General features: G+C 52.1%; 1 protein-coding gene across 1 annotated transcript in view; it reads left to right on the forward strand.

Moving 5' to 3' along the window:
• LOC135530416 (general transcription factor 3C polypeptide 1-like) overlaps nt 1-23,545 on the forward strand; it is a gene marked incomplete at its 5' end in the record, with an annotated part of 106,889 nt that overhangs the window by 14,403 nt on the left and 68,941 nt on the right. Inside the window, 9 exon segments of the mRNA XM_064958749.1 lie at nt 4,290-4,462; nt 4,559-4,650; nt 5,051-5,204; nt 5,558-5,661; nt 8,575-8,720; nt 14,518-14,590; nt 19,050-20,092; nt 22,635-22,664; nt 22,667-22,779. Of these exon segments, the coding sequence (XP_064814821.1) occupies nt 4,290-4,462; nt 4,559-4,650; nt 5,051-5,204; nt 5,558-5,661; nt 8,575-8,720; nt 14,518-14,590; nt 19,050-20,092; nt 22,635-22,664; nt 22,667-22,779 (1,928 nt within the window).

A 23,545-nucleotide genomic window follows, 5' to 3' on the forward strand; every position in this document is an offset into this window, starting at 1 on the left:
ACACCTTATACTGACCCAACACCTTATACTGACCCAACACCTTATACTGACCCAACACCTTATACTGACCCAACACCTTATACTGACCCAACACCTTATACTGACCCAACACCTTATACTGACCCAACACCTTATACTGACCCAACACCTTATACTGACCCAACACCTTATACTGACCCAACACCTTATACTGACCCAACACCTTATACTGACCCAACACCTTATACTGACCCAACACCTTATACTGACCCAACACCTTATACTGACCCAACACCTTATACTGACCCAACACCTTATACTGACCCAACACCTTATACTGACCCAACATTTTAAATGCTGACCCAACACCTTAAATGCTGACCCAACACCTTAAATGCTGACCCAACACCTTATACTGACCCAACACCTTATACTGACCCAACATTTTAAATACTGACCCAACACCTTAAATACTGACCCAACATTTTAAATACTGACCCAACATTTTAAATACTGACCCAACACCTTAAATACTGACCCAATACCTTAAATACTGACCCAACACCTTAAATACTGACCCAACACCTTAAATACTGACCAAACTCTACTTCCTGGTAGCTCATCACTCTGCACCCATCATAGTAAGGACCCAACACCTTAAATACTGACCCAATACCTTAAATACTGACCCAATACCTTAAATACTGACCCAATACCTTAAATACTGACCCAACACCTTAAATACTGACCCAACACCTTAAATACTGACCCAATCCCTTAAATACTGACCCAACATTTTAAATAGTGACCCAACACCTTAAATAGTGACCCAACACCTTAAATAGTGACCCAACACCTTAAATGGTGACCCAACTCCTTAAATGGTGACCCAACACCTTATACTGACCCAACACCTTATACTGACCCAACACCTTATACTGACCCAACACCTTATACTGACCCAACACCTTATACTGACCCAACACCTTATACTGACCCAACACCTTATACTGACCCAACACCTTATACTGACCCAACACCTTATACTGACCCAACATTTTAAATACTGACCCAACACCTTAAATACTGACCCAACACCTTATACTGACCCAACACCTTATACTGACCCAACATTTTAAATACTGACCCAACACCTTAAATACTGACCCAACATTTTAAATACTGACCCAACATTTTAAATACTGACCCAACACCTTAAATACTGACCCAATACCTTAAATACTGACCCAACACCTTAAATACTGACCCAACACCTTAAATACTGACCAAACTCTACTTCCTGGTAGCTCATCACTCTGCACCCATCACGAGTAAGGACCCAACACCTTAAATACTGACCCAATACCTTAAATACTGACCCAATACCTTAAATACTGACCCAATACCTTAAATACTGACCCAACACCTTAAATACTGACCCAACACCTTAAATACTGACCCAATCCCTTAAATACTGACCCAACATTTTAAATAGTGACCCAACACCTTAAATAGTGACCCAACACCTTAAATAGTGACCCAACACCTTAAATAGTGACCCAACTCCTTAAATAGTGACCCAACACCTTATACTGACCCAACATTTTAAATACTGACCCAACACCTTAAATACTGACCCAACACCTTAAATACTGACCCAACACCTTAAATACTGACCTAACTCTACTTCCTGGTACCTCATCACTCTGCACCCACCCTAACACCCAATTCCCTACCCCTTAGCATCCTGTAGGGGTTCCAATCTAACTAATGCTCACTTAAGATTTCATCTCCGTTTACAGGGCATTCGGAAAGTATTCAGACCCCTTCACCTCTTCTGCATTTTACCGCCTTATTCTAAAATAACAATACACGTTAAAATCCCTCATCAGTCTACACACAACACTCCATAATTACAAAGCAAAAACAGGTTATTTAGACATTTCTGTAAAAGTTTTTTTTTTTTAAATACAAAAAAATGACATAACACATTTACTTAAGAATTCAGACCCTTTACTCAGTACTTTGGCAGCGTTTACAGCCTCGCGTCCTCTAGGGTAGGACGCTACAAGCTTGTCACACTTGTATTTGGGGAGTTTTTCCCCATTCTTCTCTGCAGATCCTCTCAAGCTCTGTTGGGTTGGATGGAGAGCGTCGCTGCACAGCTATTTTCAGGTCTCTCCAGAGATGTTCGATCGGGTTCAAGTCCGGGCTCTGGCTGGGCCACTCCAAGGACATTCAGAGACTTGTCCCGAAGCCAATCCTGCGTTGTCTTGGCTGTGTGCTTTAGGGTCGTTGTCCTGTTGGAAGGTGAACCTTCGCCCCAGTCTGAGGTCCTGAGCATTCTGGACCAGGTTTTCATCAAGGATCTCTCTGTACTTTGCTCTGTTCATCTTTCCCTCGATCCTGACGAGTCTCCCAGTCCCTGTCACTGAAAAACATCCCCACAGCATGATGCTGCCACCACCATGCTTCACCGTAGGGATTGTGCCAGGTTTCCTTCAGATGTGACACTTGGCATTCAGGCCAAAGAGTTCGTCAGTTGGTTTCATCAGCCCAGAGAGTTCGTCAGTTGGTTTCATCAGAGAATCTCGTCTTTCATGGGAGTCTTCTGAGTCTTTACATTCCTTTTGGTAAACTCCAAGCGGGCTGTTGTGAGTCTTTACATTCCTTTTGGTAAACTCCAAGCGGGCCGTTGTGAGTCTTTACATTCCTTTTGGCAAACTCCAAGCGGGCTGTTGTGAGTCTTTACATTCCTTTTGGTAAACTCCAAGCGGGCCGTTCTGAGTCTTTACATTCCTTTTGGTAAACTCCAAGCGGGCCGTTCTGAGTCTTTACATTCCTTTTGGTAAACTCCAAGCGGGTCGTTCTGAGTCTTTACATTCCTTTTGGTAAACTCCAAGCGGGCCGTTGTGAGTCTTTACATTCCTTTTGGTAAACTCCAAGCGGGCCGTTGTGAGTCTTTACATTCCTTTTGGTAAACTCCAAGCGGGCCGTTGTGAGTCTTTACATTCCTTTTGGTAAACTCCAAGCGGGCTGTTGTGAGTCTTTTACTGAGGAGTGGCTTCCGTCTGGCCACGCTACCATAAAGGCCTGATTGGTGGAGTGCTGCAGAGATGGTTGTCCTTCTGGAAGGTTCTCCCATCTCCACAGAGGAACTCTGGACGCCCAGTCAGTGACCGTCAGGTTCTTGGTCACCTCCCTGACCAAGACCCTTCTCCCCCGATTGTTCATTTTGGCCGGGCGGCCAGTTCTAGGAAGAGTCTTAGTGGCTCCAAACTTCTTCCATTTAAGAATGATGGAGGCCACTGTGTTCTTGGGGACCTTCAATGCTGCAGACATTGTTTGGTTCCCTTCCCCAGATCTGTGCCTCAACACAATCCTGTTTCGGAGATCTACAGACAATTCTTTCGACCTCATGACTTGGTTTTTGCTCTACATTTACATACATTACATTTAAGTCATTTGGCAGACGCTCTTATCCAGAGCGACTTACAAATTGGTGAATTCACCTTATGACATCCAGTGGAACAGCCACTTTACAATAGTGCATCTAAATCATTTAAGGGGGGGTGAGAAGGATTACTTTATCCTATCCTAGGTATTCCTTAAAGAGGTGGGGTTTCAGGTGTCTCCGGAAGGTGGTGATTGACTCCGTTGTCCTGGCGTCGTGAGGGAGTTTGTTCCACCATTGGGGGGCCAGAGCAGCTCTGACATGCACTGTCAACTGTGGGACCTTATATAGACAGGAGGGTGCCTTTCCAAATCATGTCCAATCAATTGAATTTACCACAGGTGGACAACAATCAAGTTGTAGAAACATCTCAAGGATGATCAATGGAAACAGGATGCAACAGGAGCTGCATTTAGTCTCATAGCAAAGAGTCTGAGTACTTATGTAAATAAGGTATTTCTGTTTTTACATTTCTAAAAACCTGTTTTCGCTTTGTCATTATGGGGTATTGTGATGTCATTATGGGGTATTGTGATGTCATTATGGGGTATTGTGACGTCATTATGGGGTATTGTGATGTCATTATGGGGTATTGTGATGTCATTATGGGGGTAGATAGTATGAATAAAAAAAAAAAATCCATTTTAGAACAAAGCTGTAACAAAATGTGGAAAAAGTGAAGGAGTCTGAATACTTTCCGAAAGCCCTGAACCTGTTCAGAACGTTGAGATGGAAAGGTTTGTTGGAGAACAGATATGATTGGCTGTCAGGTTGAGGAATTGTATCAGATCTATTTCTATCTGTGATGTTTCACGCCCCTAAATATGCCCCTGCTTTCACTTGCCTCCTACCAAAGGTGGAGCCAATCAGGAGCCAGAGCTGGAATCTTGGCTCAGCCCAGTTGAGGAGTCGTCGTCGTCGTCAAAATTCGGTCCTGACGTTTCATTGGACCAGACTGGGAGTATGTTCGCATGCAACAGCCAAGCAGAGGACAGCGTCACGGTCATCGAGGAGATCCCCAGTCAGAAGGTGTGGCCTGTAGAGAGTGTCTCTCAAACATTATGATGTAGAGATGTCTTTAAGTCGAGTTCCCTGTCTGAACCCCCCCGGTCTCTGTTGGGCCAGGAGCACCACCGCCAGACCTACCGCCTGCTGAAGAGGAAGAATGTGATTGTGGAAGCTGTTCAGAGCCTCAAGATCATAGAGGGCCTCTTCACGTCAGTCACACCACTTCCTGTCTCACTGGGATTTGTTGTTAAAAAAATAAATAATAATAATTCTCAATCTGATTTATACTGTTCTTCTCATCCCCCCTCCTCTCTGTCCCTCTCTCCCCCTTCCTCCCCCTCCTCCCTCTCTTCCTCTCTCCCCCTCCTCTGTCCCTCTGTCCCTCCTCTCTGTCCCTCTGTCTCGGTCTCTCTCGTCTCTGTCTCTGTCTCTCTCCCTCTCCCCCCTCCTCCCTCTCTTCCTCTCTGTCCCTCCTCTCTGTCCCTCCTCTCTGTCTCTCTCTCTGTCTCTCTCTCTGTCCCTCCTCTCTGTCTCTCTCTCTGTCTCTCTCTCTGTCCCTCTGTCTCTCCCTCTCCCCCCTCCTCCCTCTCGTCCTCTCTGTCCCTCTAGAATCCAGAGGTTGGTTCAGGATGAGGAGAAGCTAGATGGAGTGAACACTAAGTGTTGTAAGAAGTCTATCCTGCGTCTCATCAGATCTCTGTCTAAAGAGGGAATGCTCAAACTGTTCAGGACCACTGTGATACAGGACGGAGTCAGCAAGAAGGTACACACACACACACACACCGGGCACACACACACTGGATACACACTGGACACACACACACCGGACACACGTGCGCGCGCACACACACAGACATAATTCACACGCTGCATTTACAGCGTGTTACCATGACCACACACCTGTAGATGATTCAACTAGTTTCTCTAACAGTTTATCACTTTTTCTTCTCTTCTCCCCCTCCTCCTCATCTCCTCCTCCTATCCCCCCCTCCCCCTCCTCCTCTCCTCCCCCTCCTCTCTTCTCCTCCCCTCCTCCTCTTATCCCTCTCCTCCCCCCTCCCCCTCTCCTCCTCCTCTCCTCCCCCTCTCCTCCCCCTCCCTCCTCCTCTCCTCCAGGTGGAGTTTATAGTCCACCCCTCTGTCTCTCCTAGTGATGCTTTAGTGAAGTCGGCTATAGAACAGGTCCGCTTCCGCATCTCCAGCTCCTACCCTGCTGCACGGTGAGACAGACAGACAGACAGACAGACAGACAGACAGACCCTGCTGCACGGTGAGACAGACAGACAGACAGACAGACAGACAGACCCTGCTGCACGGTGAGACAGACAGACAGACAGACAGACAGGCAGACAGACAGACAGACAGACAGACCCTGCTGCACGGTGAGACAGACAGACAGACAGACAGACCCTGCTGCACGGTGAGACAGACAGACAGACAGACAGACAGACCCTGCTGCACGGTGAGACAGACAGACAGGCAGACAGACAGGCAGACAGACAGACAGACAGACAGACCCTGCTGCACGGTGAGACAGACAGACAGACAGACCCTGCTGCACGGTGAGACAGACAGACAGACAGACAGACAGACCCTGCTGCACGGTGAGACAGACAGACAGACAGACAGGCCCTGCTGCACAGTGAGACAGACAGACAGACAGACCCTGCTGCACGGTGAGACAGACAGACAGACAGACAGACCCTGCTGCACGGTGAGACAGACAGACAGACAGACAGACCCTGCTGCACGGTGAGACAGACAGGCAGACAGACAGACAGACAGACCCTGCTGCACGGTGAGACAGACAGACAGACAGACCCTGCTGCACGGTGAGACAGACAGACAGACAGACAGACAGACAGACCCTGCTGCACGGTGAGACAGACAGACAGACAGACCCTGCTGCACGGTGAGACAGACAGACAGGCAGACAGACAGACAGACAGACAGACCCTGCTGCACGGTGAGACAGACAGACAGACAGACAGACCCTGCTGCACGGTGAGACAGACAGACAGACAGACAGACAGACAGACCCTGCTGCACGGTGAGACAGACAGACAGACAGACAGACAGACAGACAGACAGACAGACAGACCCTGCTGCACGGTGAGACAGACAGACAGACAGACAGACAGACCCTGCTGCACGGTGAGACAGACAGACAGGCAGACAGACAGACAGACAGACCCTGCTGCACGGTGAGACAGACAGACAGACAGACAGACCCTGCTGCACGGTGAGACAGACAGACAGACAGACAGACCCTGCTGCACGGTGAGACAGACAGACAGACAGACAGGCCCTGCTGCACAGTGAGACAGACAGACAGACAGACCCTGCTGCACGGTGAGACAGACAGACAGACAGACAGACCCTGCTGCACGGTGAGACAGACAGACAGACCCTGCTGCACGGTGAGACAGACAGACAGACAGACAGACAGACAGACAGACAGACCCTGCTGCACGGTGAGACAGACAGACAGACAGACCCTGCTGCACGGTGAGACAGACAGGCAGACAGACAGACAGACAGACCCTGCTGCACGGTGAGACAGACAGACAGACAGACCCTGCTGCACGGTGAGACAGACAGACAGACAGACCCTGCTGCACGGTGAGACAGACAGACAGACAGACCCTGCTGCACGGTGAGACAGACAGACAGACAGACAGACAGACAGACAGACAGACCCTGCTGCACGGTGAGACAGACAGACAGACCCTGCTGCACGGTGAGACAGACGGACAGACAGACAGACAGACCCTGCTGCACGGTGAGACAGACAGACAGACCCTGCTGCACGGTGAGACAGACGGACAGACAGACAGACAGACCCTGCTGCACGGTGAGACAGACAGACAGACAGACAGACCCTGCTGCACGGTGAGACAGACAGACAGACAGACAGACAGACCCTGCTGCACGGTGAGACAGACAGACAGACAGACAGACAGACAGACCCTGCTGCACGGTGAGACAGACAGACAGACAGACAGACCCTGCTGCACGGTGAGACAGACAGACAGACAGACCCTGCTGCACGGTGAGACAGACAGACAGACAGACAGACAGACAGACAGACAGACAGACAGACAGACCCTGCTGCACGGTGAGACAGACAGACAGACAGACAGACCCTGCTGCACGGTGAGACAGACAGACAGACCCTGCTGCACGGTGAGACAGACAGACAGACAGACAGGCCCTGCTGCACGGTGAGACAGACAGAGAGACAGACAGACAGACAGACCCTGCTGCACGGTGAGACAGACAGACAGTCAGACAGGCCCTGCTGCACGGTGAGACAGACAGACAGACAGACCCTGCTGCACGGTGAGACAGACAGACAGACAGACAGACCCTGCTGCACGGTGAGACAGACAGACAGACAGACCCTGCTGCACGGTGAGACAGACAGACAGACAGACCCTGCTGCACGGTGAGACAGACAGACAGACAGACAGACAGACCCTGCTGCATGGTGAGACAGACAGACAGACCCTGCTGCACGGTGAGACAGACAGACAGACAGACAGACCCTGCTGCACGGTGAGACAGACAGACAGACCCTGCTGCACGGTGAGACAGACAGACAGACCCTGCTGCACGGTCAGACAGACAGACAGACAGACAGACAGACAGACAGGCCCTGCTGCACGGTGAGACAGACAGACAGACAGACAGACAGACCCTGCTGCACGGTGAGACAGACAGACAGACAGACAGGCCCTGCTGCACGGTGAGACAGACAGACAGACAGACCCTGCTGCACGGTGAGACAGACAGACAGACAGACAGACCCTGCTGCACGGTGAGACAGACAGACAGACAGACAGACAGACAGACAGACAGACCCTGCTGCACGGTGAGACAGACAGACAGACAGACAGACAGACAGACCCTGCTGCACGGTGACACAGACAGACAGACAGACAGACAGACAGACCCTGCTGCACGGTGAGACAGACAGACAGACAGACAGACTTAAGAGTGTGTAAAGACTCCTCTCTTTCATTTCTCTCTCCTTCTTTCTTGCCTTCTCTCTCTTTCTCTATCCTTCGCTCTCTATCCGTCTCTCTCTATCCTCTCTCTCCCTCTCTCCATCCTCCTCTCTCTCTCTGTAGTAATGAAATGCAGGAAGAGGAGAAGGCTAAGGAGAGAGAGAGGAGCAGTGTGGGAAATGAGGTCCCTGCTAAACCCCAGAATATGAGAACAGAGGACAAGATCGGAGACAAAGACAAACAACTGAAGAACTTCAAACCTTCTATAGGTAAACTTCTGTGTGGCGTGAGATGGTTGTTACCCTGCTACCTGGAACGTGACTGTTCAGTAGCTGAGATGGTTGTTACCCTGCTACCTGGAACGTGACTGTTCAGTAGCTGAGATGGTTGTTACCCTGCTACCTGGAACGTGACTGTTCAGTAGCTGAGATGGTTGTTACCCTGCTACCTGGAACGTGACTGTTCAGTAGCTGAGATGGTTGTTACCCTGCTACCTGGAACGTGACTGTTCAGTAGCTGAGATGGTTGTTACCCTGCTACCTGGAACGTGACTGTTCAGTAGCTGAGATGGTTGTTACCCTGCTACCTGGAACGTGACTGTTCAGTAGCTGAGATGGTTGTTACCCTGCTACCTGGAACCTGACTGTTCAGTAGCTGAGATGGTTGTTACCCTGCTACCTGGAACGTGACTGTTCAGTAGCTGAGATGGTTGTTAACCTGCTACCTGGAACGTGACTGTTCAGTAGCTGAGATGGTTGTTACCCTGGAACCTGACTGTTCAGTAGCTGAGATGGTTGTTACCCTGCTACCTGGAACGTGACTGTTCAGTAGCTGAGATGGTTGTTATCCTGCTACCTGGAACGTGACTGTTCAGTAGCTGAGATGGTTGTTACCCTGCTACCTGGAACGTGACTGTTCAGTAGCTGAGATGGTTGTTACCCTGCTACCTGGAACCTGACTGTTCAGTAGCTGAGATTGTTGTTACCCTGCTACCTGGAACGTGACTGTTCAGTAGCTGAGATGGTTGTTACCCTGCTACCTGGAACGTGACTGTTCAGTAGCTGAGATGGTTGTTACCCTGCTACCTGGAACGTGACTGTTCAGTAGCTGAGATGGTTGTTACCCTGCTACCTGGAACGTGACTGTTCAGTAGCTGAGATGGTTGTTACCCTGCTACCTGGAACGTGACTGTTCAGTAACTGAGATGGTTGTTACCCTGATACCTGGAACGTGACTGTTCAGTAGCTGAGATGGTTGTTACCCTGCTACCTGGAACGTGACTGTTCAGTAGCTGAGATGGTTGTTACCCTGCTACCTGGAACGTGACTGTTCAGTAGCTGAGATGGTTGTTTCCCTGCTACCTGGAACGTGACTGTTCAGTAGCTGAGATGGTTGTTACCCTGCTACCTGGAACGTGACTGTTCAGTAGCTGAGATGGTTGTTACCCTGCTACCTGGAACGTGACTGTTCAGTAGCTGAGATGGTTGTTACCCTGCTACCTGGAACGTGACTGTTCAGTAGCTGAGATGGTTGTTATCCTGCTACCTGGAACGTGACTGTTCAGTAGCTGAGATGGTTGTTACCCTGGAACGTGACTGTTCAGTAGCTGAGATGGTTGTTACCCTGGAACGTGACTGTTCAGTAGCTGAGATGGTTGTTACCCTGCTACCTGGAACGTGACTGTTCAGTAGCTGAGATGGTTGTTACCCTGCTACCTGGAACCTGACTGTTCAGTAGCTGAGATGGTTGTTACCCTGCTACCTGGAACGTGACTGTTCAGTAGCTGAGATGGTTGTTAACCTGCTACCTGGAACGTGACTGTTCAGTAGCTGAGATGGTTGTTACCCTGCTACCTGGAACGTGACTGTTCAGTAGCTGAGATGGTTGTTACCCTGCTACCTGGAACGTGACTGTTCAGTAGCTGAGATGGTTGTTACCCTGCTACCTGGAACGTGACTGTTCAGTAGCTGAGATGGTTGTTACCCTGCTACCTGGAACGTGACTGTTCAGTAGCTGAGATGGTTGTTACCCTGCTACCTGGAACCTGACTGTTCAGTAGCTGAGATGGTTGTTACCCTGCTACCTGGAACGTGACTGTTCAGTAGCTGAGATGGTTGTTACCCTGCTACCTGGAACGTGACTGTTCAGTAGCTGAGATGGTTGTTACCCTGCTACCTGGAACGTGACTGTTCAGTAACTGAGATGGTTGTTAACCTGGAACGTGACTGTTCAGTAGCTGAGATGGTTGTTACCCTGCTACCTGGAACGTGACTGTTCAGTAGCTGAGATGGTTGTTACCCTGCTACCTGGAACCTGACTGTTCAGTAGCTGAGATGGTTGTTACCCTGCTACCTGGAACGTGACTGTTCAGTAGCTGAGATGGTTGTTACCCTGCTACCTGGAACGTGACTGTTCAGTAGCTGAGATGGTTGTTACCCTGCTACCTGGAACCTGACTGTTCAGTAGCTGAGATGGTTGTTAACCTGCTACCTGGAACGTGACTGTTCAGTAGCTGAGATGGTTGTAAACCTGCTACTGAGATGGTTGTTACTGGAACGTGACTGTTCAGTAGCTGAGATGGTTGTTACCCTGCTACCTGGAACGTGACTGTTCAAGTCTCTCTCTCTGTCCCCCAGTCCCAGGTCTCAAGTCTCTCTCTCTCTCTGTCTCCCCCCAGTCCCAGGTCTCAAGTCTCTCTCTCTCTCTCTCTCTCTCTCTCTCTCTCTGTCTGTCTCCCCCCAGTCCCAGGTCTCAAGTCTCTCTCTCTCTGTCCCCCCCCAGTCCCAGGTCTCAAGTCTCTCTCTCTCTCTCTCTCTCTGTCTCTGTCCCCCCAGTCCCAGGTCTTAAGTCTCTCTCTCTCTCTCTCTCCCCCCAGTCCCAGGTCTCAAGTCTCTCTCTCTCTCTCTCTGTCTCCCCCCCCAGTCCCAGGTCTCAAGTCTCTCTCTCTCTCTCTCTCTCTGTCCCCCCAGTCCCAGGTCTTAAGTCTCTCTCTCTCTCTCTCTCTCCCCCAGTCCCAGGTCTCAAGTCTCTCTCTCTCTCTCTCTCCCCCAGTCCCAGGTCTCAAGTCTCTCTCTCTCTCTCTCTCTCTGTCCCCCCCCAGTCCCAGGTCTTAAGTCTCTCTCTCTCTCTCTCCCCCAGTCCCAGGTCTTAAGTCTCTCTCTCTCTCTCTCTCTCTCTCTCTCTCTCTCTCTCCCCCAGTCCCAGGTCTCAAGTCTCTCTCTCTCTCTCTCCCCCCAGTCCCAGGTCTCAAGTCTCTCTCTCTGTCTCCCCCAGTCCCAGGTCTCAAGTCTCTCTCTCTCTCTCTCTGTCCCCCCCAGTCCCAGGTCTCAAGTCTCTCTCTCTCTCTCTGTCTCCCCCCCAGTCCCAGGTCTCAAGTCTCTCTCTCTCTCTCTCTCTCTCTGTCTCCCCCCCCAGTCCCAGGTCTCAAGTCTCTCTCTCTCTCTCTCTCTGTCTCCCCCCCAGTCCCAGGTCTCAAGTCTCTCTCTCTCTCTGTCTCCCCCCCCAGTCCCAGGTCTCAAGTCTCTCTCTCTCTCTCTCTCTCTCTCCCCCCCAGTCCCAGGTCTTAAGTCTCTCTCTCTCTCTCTCTGTCTCCCCCCAGTCCCAGGTCTTAAGTCTCTCTCTCTCTCTCTCTGTCCCCCCAGTCCCAGGTCTCAAGTCTCTCTCTCTCTCTCTCTCTGTCTCCCCCCCCAGTCCCAGGTCTCAAGTCTCTCTCTCTCTCTCTCTCTCTCTGTCTCCCCCCCCAGTCCCAGGTCTCAAGTCTCTCTCTCTCTCTCTCTCTCCCCCCCAGTCCCAGGTCTCAAGTCTCTCTCTCTCTCTCTCTCTCTCTCTCTGTCTCCCCCCCAGTCCCAGGTCTCAAGTCTCTCTCTCTCTCTCTCTCTCTCTCTGTCTCCCCCAGTCCCAGGTCTTAAGTCTCTCTCTCTCTGTCTCCCCCCAGTCCCAGGTCTTAAGTCTCTCTCTCTCTCTCTCTGTCCCCCCAGTCCCAGGTCTCAAGTCTCTCTCTCTCTCTGTCTCCCCCAGTCCCAGGTCTTAAGTCTCTCTCTCTCTCTGTCCCCCCAGTCCCAGGTCTCAAGTCTCTCTCTCTCTGTCCCCCCCCAGTCCCAGGTCTTAAGTCTCTCTCTCTGCCCCCCCCAGTCCCAGGTCTTAAGTCTCTCTCTCTGTCCCCCCCCAGTCCCAGGTCTTAAGTCTCTCTCTCTGCCCCCCCCCCAGTCCCAGGTCTTAAGTCTCTCTCTCTGCCCCCCCAGTCCCAGGTCTTACGTCTCTCTCTCTGTCTCCCCCCAGTCCCAGGTCTTAAGTCTCTCTCTCTCTCTGTCCCCCCCCCCAGTCCCAGGTCTCAAGTCTCTCTCTCTCTCTCTCTCTCTCTCTCTCTCTCTGTCCCCCCCCAGTCCCAGGTCTCAAGTCTCTCTCTCTCTCTCTGTGTCCCCCCAGTCCCAGGTCTCAAGTCTCTCTCTCTCTCTGTTCCCCCCCCCCAGTCCCAGGTCTCAAGTCTCTCTCTCTCTCTCTGTGTCCCCCCAGTCCCAGGTCTCAAGTCTCTCTCTCTCTCTCTCTGTCTCCCCCCCCCAGTCCCAGGTCTCAAGTCTCTCTCTCTCTCTCTCTCTGTCTGTCTCCCCCAGTCCCAGGTCTCAAGTCTCTCTCTCTCTCTCTCTCTCTCTCTCTCTCTCTCTCTCTCCCCCCAGTCCCAGGTCTCAAGTCTCTCTCTCTCTCTCTCTCTCTCTCTCTCTCTGTCTCCCCCAGTCCCAGGTCTCAAGTCTCTCTCTCTCTCTCTCTCTCTCTGTCTCCCCCCCAGTCCCAGGTCTTAAGTCTCTCTCTGTCTCCCCCCCAGTCCCAGGTCTCAAGTCTCTCTCTCTCTGTCTCCCCCCAGTCCCAGGTCTCAAGTCTCTCTCTCTCTGTCTCCCCCCCCAGTCCCAGGTCTCAAGTCTCTCTCTCTCTCTCTGTCCCCCCCCCCAGTCCCAGGTCTTAAGTCTCTCTCTCTCTCTCTCCCCCCCCAGTCCCAGGTCTCAAGTCTCTCTCTCTCTCTCTCCCCCCCAGTCCCAGGTCTCAAGTCTCTCTCTCTCTCTCTCCCCCCCAGTCCCAGGTCTCAAGTCTCTCTCTCTCTCTCTCTCCCCCCAGTCCCAGGTCTCAAGTCTCTCTCTCTCTCTCTCTCTGTCCCCCCCCCCCCAGTCCCAGGTCTTAAGTCTCTCTCTCTCTCTCTCTCTCTCTCTCTGTCTCCCCCAGTCCCAGGTCTTAAGTCTCTCTCTCTCTCTCTCTCTCTCCCCCCCCAGTCCCAGGTCTCAAGTCTCTCTCTCTCTCTCTCCCCCCAGTCCCAGGTCTCAAGTCTCTCTCTCTCTCTCTGCCCCCCCCCCAGTCCCAGGTCTCAAGTCTCTCTCTCTCTCTCCCCCCAGTCCCAGGTCTCAAGTCTCTCTCTCTCTGTCTCCCCCCAGTCCCAGGTCTCAAGTCTCTCTCTCTCTCTCCCCCCAGTCCCAGGTCTCAAGTCTCTCTCTCTCTCTCTCTCCCCCCAGTCCCAGGTCTCAAGTCTCTCTCTCTCTCTCTCTGTCCCCCCCCAGTCCCAGGTCTTAAGTCTCTCTCTGCCCCCCCCAGTCCCAGGTCTCAAGTCTCTCTCTCTCTGCCCCCCAGTCCCAGGTCTCAAGTCTCTCTCTCTCTGTCTCCCCCCCAGTCCCAGGTCTAAAGTCTCTCTCTCTCTGTCTCCCCCCCAGTCCCAGGTCTAAAGTCTCTCTCTCTCTCTCTCTCTCTCTCTGCCCCCCCCCCAGTCCCAGGTCTAAAGTCTCTCTCTGCCCCCCCCAGTCCCAGGTGTCAAGTCTCTCTCTCTCTCTCCCCCCCAGTCCCAGGTCTCAAGTCTCTCTCTCTCTCTCTCTCTGTCCCCCCCCCCCAGTCCCAGGTCTCAAGTCTCTCTCTCTCTCTCTCTCTGTCCCCCCCCCCCAGTCCCAGGTCTTAAGTCTCTCTCTCTGCCCCCCAGTCCCAGGTCTTAAGTCTCTCTCTCTCTCTCTGTCCCCCCCCCAGTCCCAGGTCTAAAGTCTCTCTCTCTGCCCCCCCCCCAGTCCCAGGTCTAAAGTCTCTCTCTGTCCCCCCCAGTCCCAGGTCTCAGCAGGTCTTTGGGGTACCAGCCTAAGATGCCTCGTCTGAGACTGACACACACCTTCTTGTGGTACGTACCAGTATTACCCTTAACTAACTAGTCCCACAGTCAGTATTACCCTTAACTAACTAGTCCCACAGTCAGTATTACCCTTAACTAGTCCCACAGTCAGTATTACCCTTAACTAGTCCCACAGTCAGTATTACCCTTAACTAACTAGTCCCACAGTCAGTATTACCCTTAACTAACTAGTCCCACAGTCAGTATTACCCTTAAACTAACTAGTCCCACAGTCAGTATTACCCTTAAACTAACTAGTCCCATAGTCAGTATTACCCTTAAACTAACTAGTCCCACAGTCAGTATTACCTTTAAACTAACTAGTCCCACAGTCAGTATTACCCTTAAACTAACTAGTCCCACAGTCAGTATTACCCTTAAACTAACTAGTCCCACAGTCAGTATTACCCTTAAACTAACTAGTCCCACAGTCAGTATTACCCTTAACTAGTCCCACAGTCAGTATTACCCTTAAACTAACTAGTCCCACAGTCAGTATTACCCTTAACTAGTCCCACAGTCAGTATTACCCTTAACTAACTAGTCCCACAGTCAGTATTACCCTTAACTAACTAGTCCCACAGTCAGTATTACCCTTAAACTAACTAGTCCCACAGTCAGTATTACCCTTAAACTAACTAGTCCCATAGTCAGTATTACCCTTAAACTAACTAGTCCCACAGTCAGTATTACCCTTAAACTAACTAGTCCCACAGTCAGTATTACCCTTAAACTAACTAGTCCCACAGTCAGTATTACCCTTAACTAGTCCCACAGTCAGTATTACCCTTAAACTAACTAGTCCCACAGTCAGTATTACCCTTAACTAGTCCCACAGTCAGTATTACCCTTAAACTAACTAGTCCCACAGTCAGTATTACCCTTAAACTAACTAGTCCCACAGTCAGTATTACCCTTAACTAGTCCCACAGTCAGTATTACCCTTAACTAGTCCCACAGTCAGTATTACCCTTAACTAGTCCCACAGTCAGTATTACCCTTAACTAGTCCCACAGTCAGTATTACCCTTAAACTAACTAGTCCCACAGTCAGTATTACCCTTAACTAGTCCCACAGTCAGTATTACCCTTAAACTAACTAGTCCCACAGTCAGTATTACCCTTAAACTAACTAGTCCCACAGTCAGTATTACCCTTAACTAGTCCCACAGTCAGTATTACCTTTAAACTAACTAGTCCCACAGTCAGTATTACCCTTAAACTAACTAGTCCCACAGTCAGTATTACCCTTAACTAGTCCCACAGTCAGTATTACCCTTAACTAACTAGTCCCACAGTCAGTATTACCCTTAAACTAACTAGTCCCACAGTAAGTATTACCCTTAACTAGTCCCACAGTCAGTATTACCCTTAACTAGTCCCACAGTCAGTATTACCCTTAACTAGTCCCACAGTCAGTATTACCCTTAACTAGTCCCACAGTCAGTATTACCCTTAACTAGTCCCACAGTCAGTATTACCCTTAACTAGTCCCACAGTCAGTATTACCCTTAAACTAACTAGTCCCACAGTCAGTATTACCCTTAAACTAACTAGTCCCACAGTCAGTATTACCCTTAACTAGTCCCACAGTCAGTATTACCTTTAAACTAACTAGTCCCACAGTCAGTATTACCCTTAAACTAACTAGTCCCACAGTCAGTATTACCCTTAACTAGTCCCACAGTCAGTATTACCCTTAACTAACTAGTCCCACAGTCAGTATTACCCTTAAACTAACTAGTCCCACAGTCAGTATTACCCTTAAACTAACTAGTCCCACAGTCAGTATTACCCTTAAACTAACTAGTCCCACAGTCAGTATTACCCTTAACTAGTCCCACAGTCAGTATTACCTTTAAACTAAATAGTCTCAGAGTCAGTATTGGCCTTAACTAGTCCCAGAGTCGGTATTAGCCTTAACTAGTCCCAGAGTCGGTATTAGCCTTAACTAGTCCCAGAGTCGGTATTAGCCTTAACTAGTCCCAGAGTCGGTATTAGCCTTAACTAGTCCCGGAGTCGGTATTAGCCTTAACTAGTCCCGGAGTCGGTATTAGCCTTAACTAGTCCCGGAGTCGGTATTAGCCTTAACCAGTCCCGGAGTCGGTATTAGCCTTAACCCGTCCCGGAGTCGGTATTAGCCTGAACCAGTCCCGGAGTCGGTATTAGCCTGAACCCGTCCCGGAGTCGGTATTAGCCTGAACCCGTCCCGGAGTCGGTATTAGCCTGAACCAGTCCCGGAGTCGGTATTAGCCTGAACCCGTCCCGGAGTCGGTATTAGCCTGAACCAGTCCCGGAGTCGGTATTAGCCTTAACCCGTCCCGGAGTCGGTATTAGCCTTAACCCGTCCCGGAGTCGGTATTAGCCTGAACCCGTCCCAGAGTCGGTATTAGCCTGAACCCGTCCCAGAGTCGGTATTAGCCTGAACCCGTCCCAGAGTCGGTATTAGCCTGAACCCGTCCCAGAGTCGGTATTAGCCTGAACCCGTCCCGGAGTCGGTATTAGCCTTAACCCGTCCCGGAGTCGGTATTAGCCTGAACCCGTCCCGGAGTCGGTATTAGCCTGAACCCGTCCCGGAGTCGGTATTAGCCTGAACCAGTCCCGGAGTCGGTATTAGCCTTAACCCGTCCCGGAGTCGGTATTAGCCTGAACCCGTCCCAGAGTCGGTATTAGCCTTAACCCGTCCCGGAGTCGGTATTAGCCTTAACTAGTCCCACAGTCAGTATTACCCTTAACTAGTCCCACAGTCAGTATTACCCTTAACTAGTCCCACAGTCAGTATTACCCTTAACTAGTCCCACAGTCAGTATTACCCTTAACTAGTCCCACAGTCAGTATTACCCTTAACTAGTCCCACAGTCAGTATTACCTTTAAACTAAATAGTCTCAGAGTCAGTATTGGCCTTAACTAGTCCCAGAGTCGGTATTAGCCTTAACTAGTCCCAGAGTCGGTATTAGCCTTAACTAGTCCCAGAGTCGGTATTAGCCTTAACTAGTCCCAGAGTCGGTATTAGCCTTAACTAGTCCCGGAGTCGGTATTAGCCTTAACTAGTCCCAGAGTCGGTATTAGCCTTAACCCGTCCCAGAGTCGGTATTAGCCTTAACCCGTCCCAGAGTCGGTATTAGCCTGAACCCGTCCCAGAGTCGGTATTAGCCTGAACCCGTCCCGGAGTCGGTATTAGCCTGAACCCGTCCCGGAGTCGGTATTAGCCTGAACCCGTCCCAGAGTCGGTATTAGCCTGAACCCGTCCCAGAGTCGGTATTAGCCTGAACCCGTCCCAGAGTCGGTATTAGCCTTAACCCGTCCCGGAGTCGGTATTAGCCTTAACCCGTCCCGGAGTCGGTATTAGCCTGAACCCGTCCCGGAGTCGGTATTAGCCTTAACCCGTCCCAGAGTCGGTATTAGCCTGAACCCGTCCCAGAGTCGGTATTAGCCTGAACCCGTCCCGGAGTCGGTATTAGCCTGAACCCGTCCCAGAGTCGGTATTAGCCTTAACCCGTCCCGGAGTCGGTATTAGCCTGAACCCGTCCCGGAGTCGGTATTAGCCTGAACCCGTCCCGGAGTCGGTATTAGCCTGAACCCGTCCCAGAGTCGGTATTAGCCTTAACCCGTCCCGGAGTCGGTATTAGCCTTAACCCGTCCCGGAGTCGGTATTAGCCTGAACCCGTCCCGGAGTCGGTATTAGCCTGAACCCGTCCCGGAGTCGGTATTAGCCTGAACCCGTCCCGGAGTCGGTATTAGCCTGAACCCGTCCCGGAGTCGGTATTAGCCTTAACCCGTCCCGGAGTCGGTATTAGCCTGAACCCGTCCCAGAGTCGGTATTAGCCTGAACCCGTCCCGGAGTCGGTATTAGCCTGAACCCGTCCCGGAGTCGGTATTAGCCTGAACCCGTCCCGGAGTCGGTATTAGCCTGAACCCGTCCCGGAGTCGGTATTAGCCTGAACCAGTCTCAGAGTCGGTATTAGCCTTAACCCGTCCCAGAGTCGGTAGTCGGTATTAGCCTGAACCCGTCCCAGAGTCGGTATTAGCCTGAACCCGTCCCGGAGTCGGTATTAGCCTGAACCCGTCCCGGAGTCGGTATTAGCCTGAACCCGTCCCGGAGTCGGTATTAGCCTGAACCCGTCCCGGAGTCGGTATTAGCCTGAACCAGTCCCGGAGTCGGTATTAGCCTTAACCCGTCCCAGAGTCGGTATTAGCCTGAACCCGTCCCGGAGTCGGTATTAGCCTGAACCCGTCCCAGAGTCGGTATTAGCCTGAACCCGTCCCAGAGTCGAGCTACTTTTCTCTTTGTCGGATAAATTAAGTATTTTGGATTTAATTACATTTATTGTTCTAGTAAAAATAGTATTTCATGCCACACAGTGTGTACTGGGCAACGTAAGGGGGGTTCCGTTACAAATTTCATGAAGTCAGAGAAACATTTGTTAAAACCGTATCAATATTTATCATTGATCAAATGTCTTCCTAGGTATCTGGTCTACGGACACCCCCTGAGACACCCCTCTGCCCTCCACAACACCTCTATCGTCCCCCCCACTGATAACCCTGGTGTCCAGACTACCTGCCCCACCACCTGCAGTAACCCCTCACAACCCCAAACTACACACCCTGACGACACCCATCCTTCTAGCTCTGAACACACAGACCTTACCAACCCAACCCCCCGAAACACAGACTCCCCCAATCCCCAGAACTCAGACCTCCCCACCTCTTCCCCCCGAAACACAGACACCCCCAATCCCCAGAACTCAGACCTCCCCACCTCTTCCCCCGAAACACAGACACCCCCACCTCAACCCCCGAAACACAGACTCCCCCAATCCCCAGAACTCAGACCTCCCCACCTCTTCCCCCCAAAACACAGACTCCCCCAATCCCCAGAACTCAGACCTCCCCACCTCAACCCCCGAAACACAGACACCCCCACCTCAACCCCCGAAACACAGACACCCCCAATCCCCAGAACTCAGACCTCCCCACCTCTTCCCCCCGAAACACAGACTCCCCCAATCCCCAGAACTCAGACCTCCCCACCTCAACCCCGAAACACAGACTCCCCAATCCCCAGAACTCAGACCTCCCCACCTCTTCCCCCGAAACACAGACACCCCCAATCCCCAGAACTCAGACCTCCCCACCTCTTCCCCCGAAACACAGACTCCCCAATCCCCAGAACTCAGACCTCCCCACCTCTTCCCCCGAAACACAGACTCCCCCAATCCCCAGAACTCAGACCTCCCCACCTCTTCCCCCGAAACACAGACTCCCCCAATCCCCAGAACTCAGACCTCCCCACCTCAACCCCCCGAAACACAGACACCCCCAATCCCCAGAACTCAGACCTCCCCGACACCCAGAGCCCACCCACTGACAACGCTGCAGTAAGTGACCCCGCTTCCACAGAGAGACAGCAAGGCTTGACCCCTGACCCGGATGTGATGTCATCGTTGGCGGAGGAAGAGCAGGAGGTGATCAATCTGACAGATGTCGGACACGACCCTGACATGAAAGGTTCATTTCCTGTTATAATAATATGTGAATGAATGCTAACCTCTGTTATAGCTACTATAATATGTGAATGAATGCTAACCTCCTCTGTTATAGCTACTATAATATGTGAATGAATGCTAACCTCTCCTGTTATAGCTACTATAACATGTGAATGAATGCTAACCTCCTCTGTTATAGCTACTATAATATGTGAATGAATGCTAACCTCTCCTGTTATTGGTGCTATAATATGTGAATGAATGCTAACCTCCTCTGTTATAGCTGCTATAATATGTGAATGAATGCTAACCTCCTCTGTTATAGCTACTATAATATGTGAATGAATGCTAACCACCTCTGTTATAGCTACTATAATATATGAATGAATGCTAACCTCCCCTCTTATTGGTGCTATAATATGTGAATGAATGCTAACCTCTCCTGTTATTGGTGCTATAATATGTGAATGAATGCTATCCTCTCCTGTTATAGCTACTATAATATGTGAATGAATGCTAACCTCCTCTGTTATAGCTACTATAATATGTGAATGAATGCTAACCTCTCCTCTTATAGGTACTATAATATGTGAATGAATGCTAACCTCCTCTGTTATAGCTTCTATAATATGTGAATGAATGCTAACCTCTCCTGTTATAGCTACTATAATATGTGAATGAATGCTAACCTCTGTTATAGCTACTATAATATGTGAATGAATGCTAACCTCTCCTGTTATAGCTACTATAATATGTGAATGAATGCTAACCTCTCCTGTTATAGCTACTATAATATGTGAATGAATGCTAACCTCTCCTGTTATAGCTACTATAATATGTGAATGAATGCTAACCTCCCCTGTTATAGCTACTATAATATGTGAATGAATGCTAACCTCCTCTGTTATAGCTACTATAACATGTGAATGAATGCTAACCTCTCCTGTTATAGCTACTATAATGTGAATGAATGCTAACCCCCTCCTCTTCCCCCCCTCCTCCTCCTCTTCCCTCCTCCTCCTCTTCCCCCCTCCTCCTCTTCCCCCCCTCTCCTCTTCCCTCTCCTCTCCTCCTCCTCCCCCTCTCATCTTCCCTCCTCTCCTCTCCTCTCCTCCTCTCCTCTCTCCTCTCCTCTCCTCTCCTCTCCTCTCCTCTCCTCTCCCTCTCCTCTCCTCTCCCTCTCCTCTCCCCTCCCCTCCCCTCCCCCTCCCCTCCCCTCCCCTCCCCTCCCCTCCCCTCCCCTCCCCTCCCCCTCCCCTCCCTCCCCTCCCCCTCCCCTCCCCCTCCCCCTCCTCTCCTCTCCTCTCCCCTCCCCTCCCCTCCCCCTCCTCTCCTCTCCTCTCCTCTCCCCTCTCCTCTCCCCCTCCCCCTCCCCTCCCCGCCCCGCCCCTCTCCCCCCTCTCCCTCCCCTCTCCCCCTCCCCCTCCCCCTCCTCCCTCCTCCCCCTCCCCTCCCTCCCCTCCCCTCCCTCTCCTCTCCTCTCCCCCCTCTCCCCTCCCCTCTCCTCTCTCCTCTCCTCTCCCCTCCCTCCCCCTCCCCCTCCCCCTCCCCTCCCCTCCCCTCCCCTCCTCTCCCCTCCTCCCCCTCCCCTCTCCCCCCTCCCCTCCCCCTCCCCCCGCCCCGCCCCGCCCCTCCCTCCCCGCCCCTCTCCCCTCCCCTCGCCCCCTCCACCTCCCCTCCTCCCTCCCCCTCCCCCTCCCCCTCCTCCCCCTCCACCTCCTCCTCCCTCCCTCCCCCCTCCCCCTCCCTCTCCTCTCCTCTCCTCTCTCCCTCTCCTCTCCCCCTCCCTCCCCTCCCCTCCCCTCCCCTCCCCCTCCCCTCCCTCCCCCCTCCCCTCCCCCTCCCCTCCTCCCCTCCTCTCCTCTCCCCTCCCCTCCCCTCCCCCTCCCCCTCCTCTCCCCTCCCTCTCCTCCCCTCTCCCTCTCCCCTCCCTCCCCCCTCCCCCCCCCCCTCCCCCTCCCCTCCCTCCCTCCCCCTCCCCTCCCCCCTCCCCTCCCCCCTCCCCCTCCCCTCCCCCTCCCCCCCCTCTCCTCTCCTCTCCTCTCCCCTCCCCTCCCCTCCCCTCCCTCTCCTCTCCTCCCCCTCCCCTCCCCTCCCCTCCCTCCCCTCCCCTCCCCTCCCTCCCCCTCCCCTCCCTCCCCTCTCCCCCCCTCCCCCTCCCCCTCCCCCCCCCCGCCCCGCCCCTCCCCCTCCCCGCCCCTCTCCCCTCCCCCTCGCCCCCTCCACCCCCCCTCCTCCCTCCCCTCCCCTCTCCCTCCCCTCCTCCCCTCCCCTCCACCTCCCTCCCTCCCCCCTCCCCTCCCCTCTCCTCTCCTCCCTCTCCCCTCCCCTCCCCTCTCCCTCCTCCCTCCCTCCCCTCCCCCTCCCCTCCCCCTCCCCTCCTCCTCCCCTCCCCTCCCCTCCCCCTCCCTCCCCCTCCCCTCCCCCTCCCCCTCCCCTCCCCTCCTCCCCTCTCCCTCCCTCCCCCTCCTCTCCCCCTCCCCTCCTCCCCTCTCCTCTCCCCTCCCTCCCTCCTCCCCTCCCCCTCCCCCTCCTCCCCCTCTCCTCTCCTCTCCTCTCTCTAGTCTATGTAGATGAGGTGTCTTGGAGGAGGTTCATCCCCCGGCTCCAGTCCACAGAGAGTTCGGTCCAGGCTGGGCCCTGACCTCTGATGTTGTTCTCTGTCTGCCTCTCTCCATCTACATTCAGATTATACAGATATCCTTCAAGGTGTACACACACACACACACACACACACTAACACACACACACTAACACACACACACTAACACACACACACTCTAACACACACACACACACACACACTCTAACACACACACTCTAACACACACACACTCTAACACACACACTCACTCTAACACACACACACTCTAACACACACACTCACTCTAACACACACACACTCTAACACACACACACTCTAACACACACACACTCTAACACACACACTCACACTAACACACACACTCTCACACACACACCGGCTGAACAGTACACACACACATTTTTCAAACAGTAGTGCCACCTCTTACTTAATCTCTCTGTCTCTCTGTCTGTGTCTGTCTGTCTGTGTGTCTGTGTGTGTGTGTCTCTCTCTCTCTGTGTGTCTCTCTCTGTCTCTCTCTCTGTGTGTGTGTCTCTCTCTGTCTCTCTCTCTGTGTGTGTGTATCTCTGTGTCTCTCTCTTTGTGTGTGTGTCTCTCTGTGTCTCTCTCTTTGTGTGTGTGTCTCTCTCTTTGTGTGTGTGTGTGTCTGTCTCTCTCTCTCTCTCTCTCTGTGTGTGTGTGTCTCTCTGTGTCTCTCTCTCTGTGTGTGTCTCTCTGTGTCTCTCTCTCTGTCTCTCTCTCTCTCTGTGTGTGTGTCTCTCTCTGTGTGTGTGTCTCTCTCTGTCTCTCTCTCTGTGTGTGTGTCTCTCTCTGTCTCTCTCTCTCTCTGTGTGTGTGTCTCTCTCTCTCTGTCTCTCTCTCTCTGTCTCT

The sequence above is a fragment of the Oncorhynchus masou genome, unplaced genomic scaffold, assembly GCF_036934945.1.
Source record: "Oncorhynchus masou masou isolate Uvic2021 unplaced genomic scaffold, UVic_Omas_1.1 unplaced_scaffold_1338, whole genome shotgun sequence".
NCBI lineage: Eukaryota > Metazoa > Chordata > Actinopteri > Salmoniformes > Salmonidae > Oncorhynchus > Oncorhynchus masou.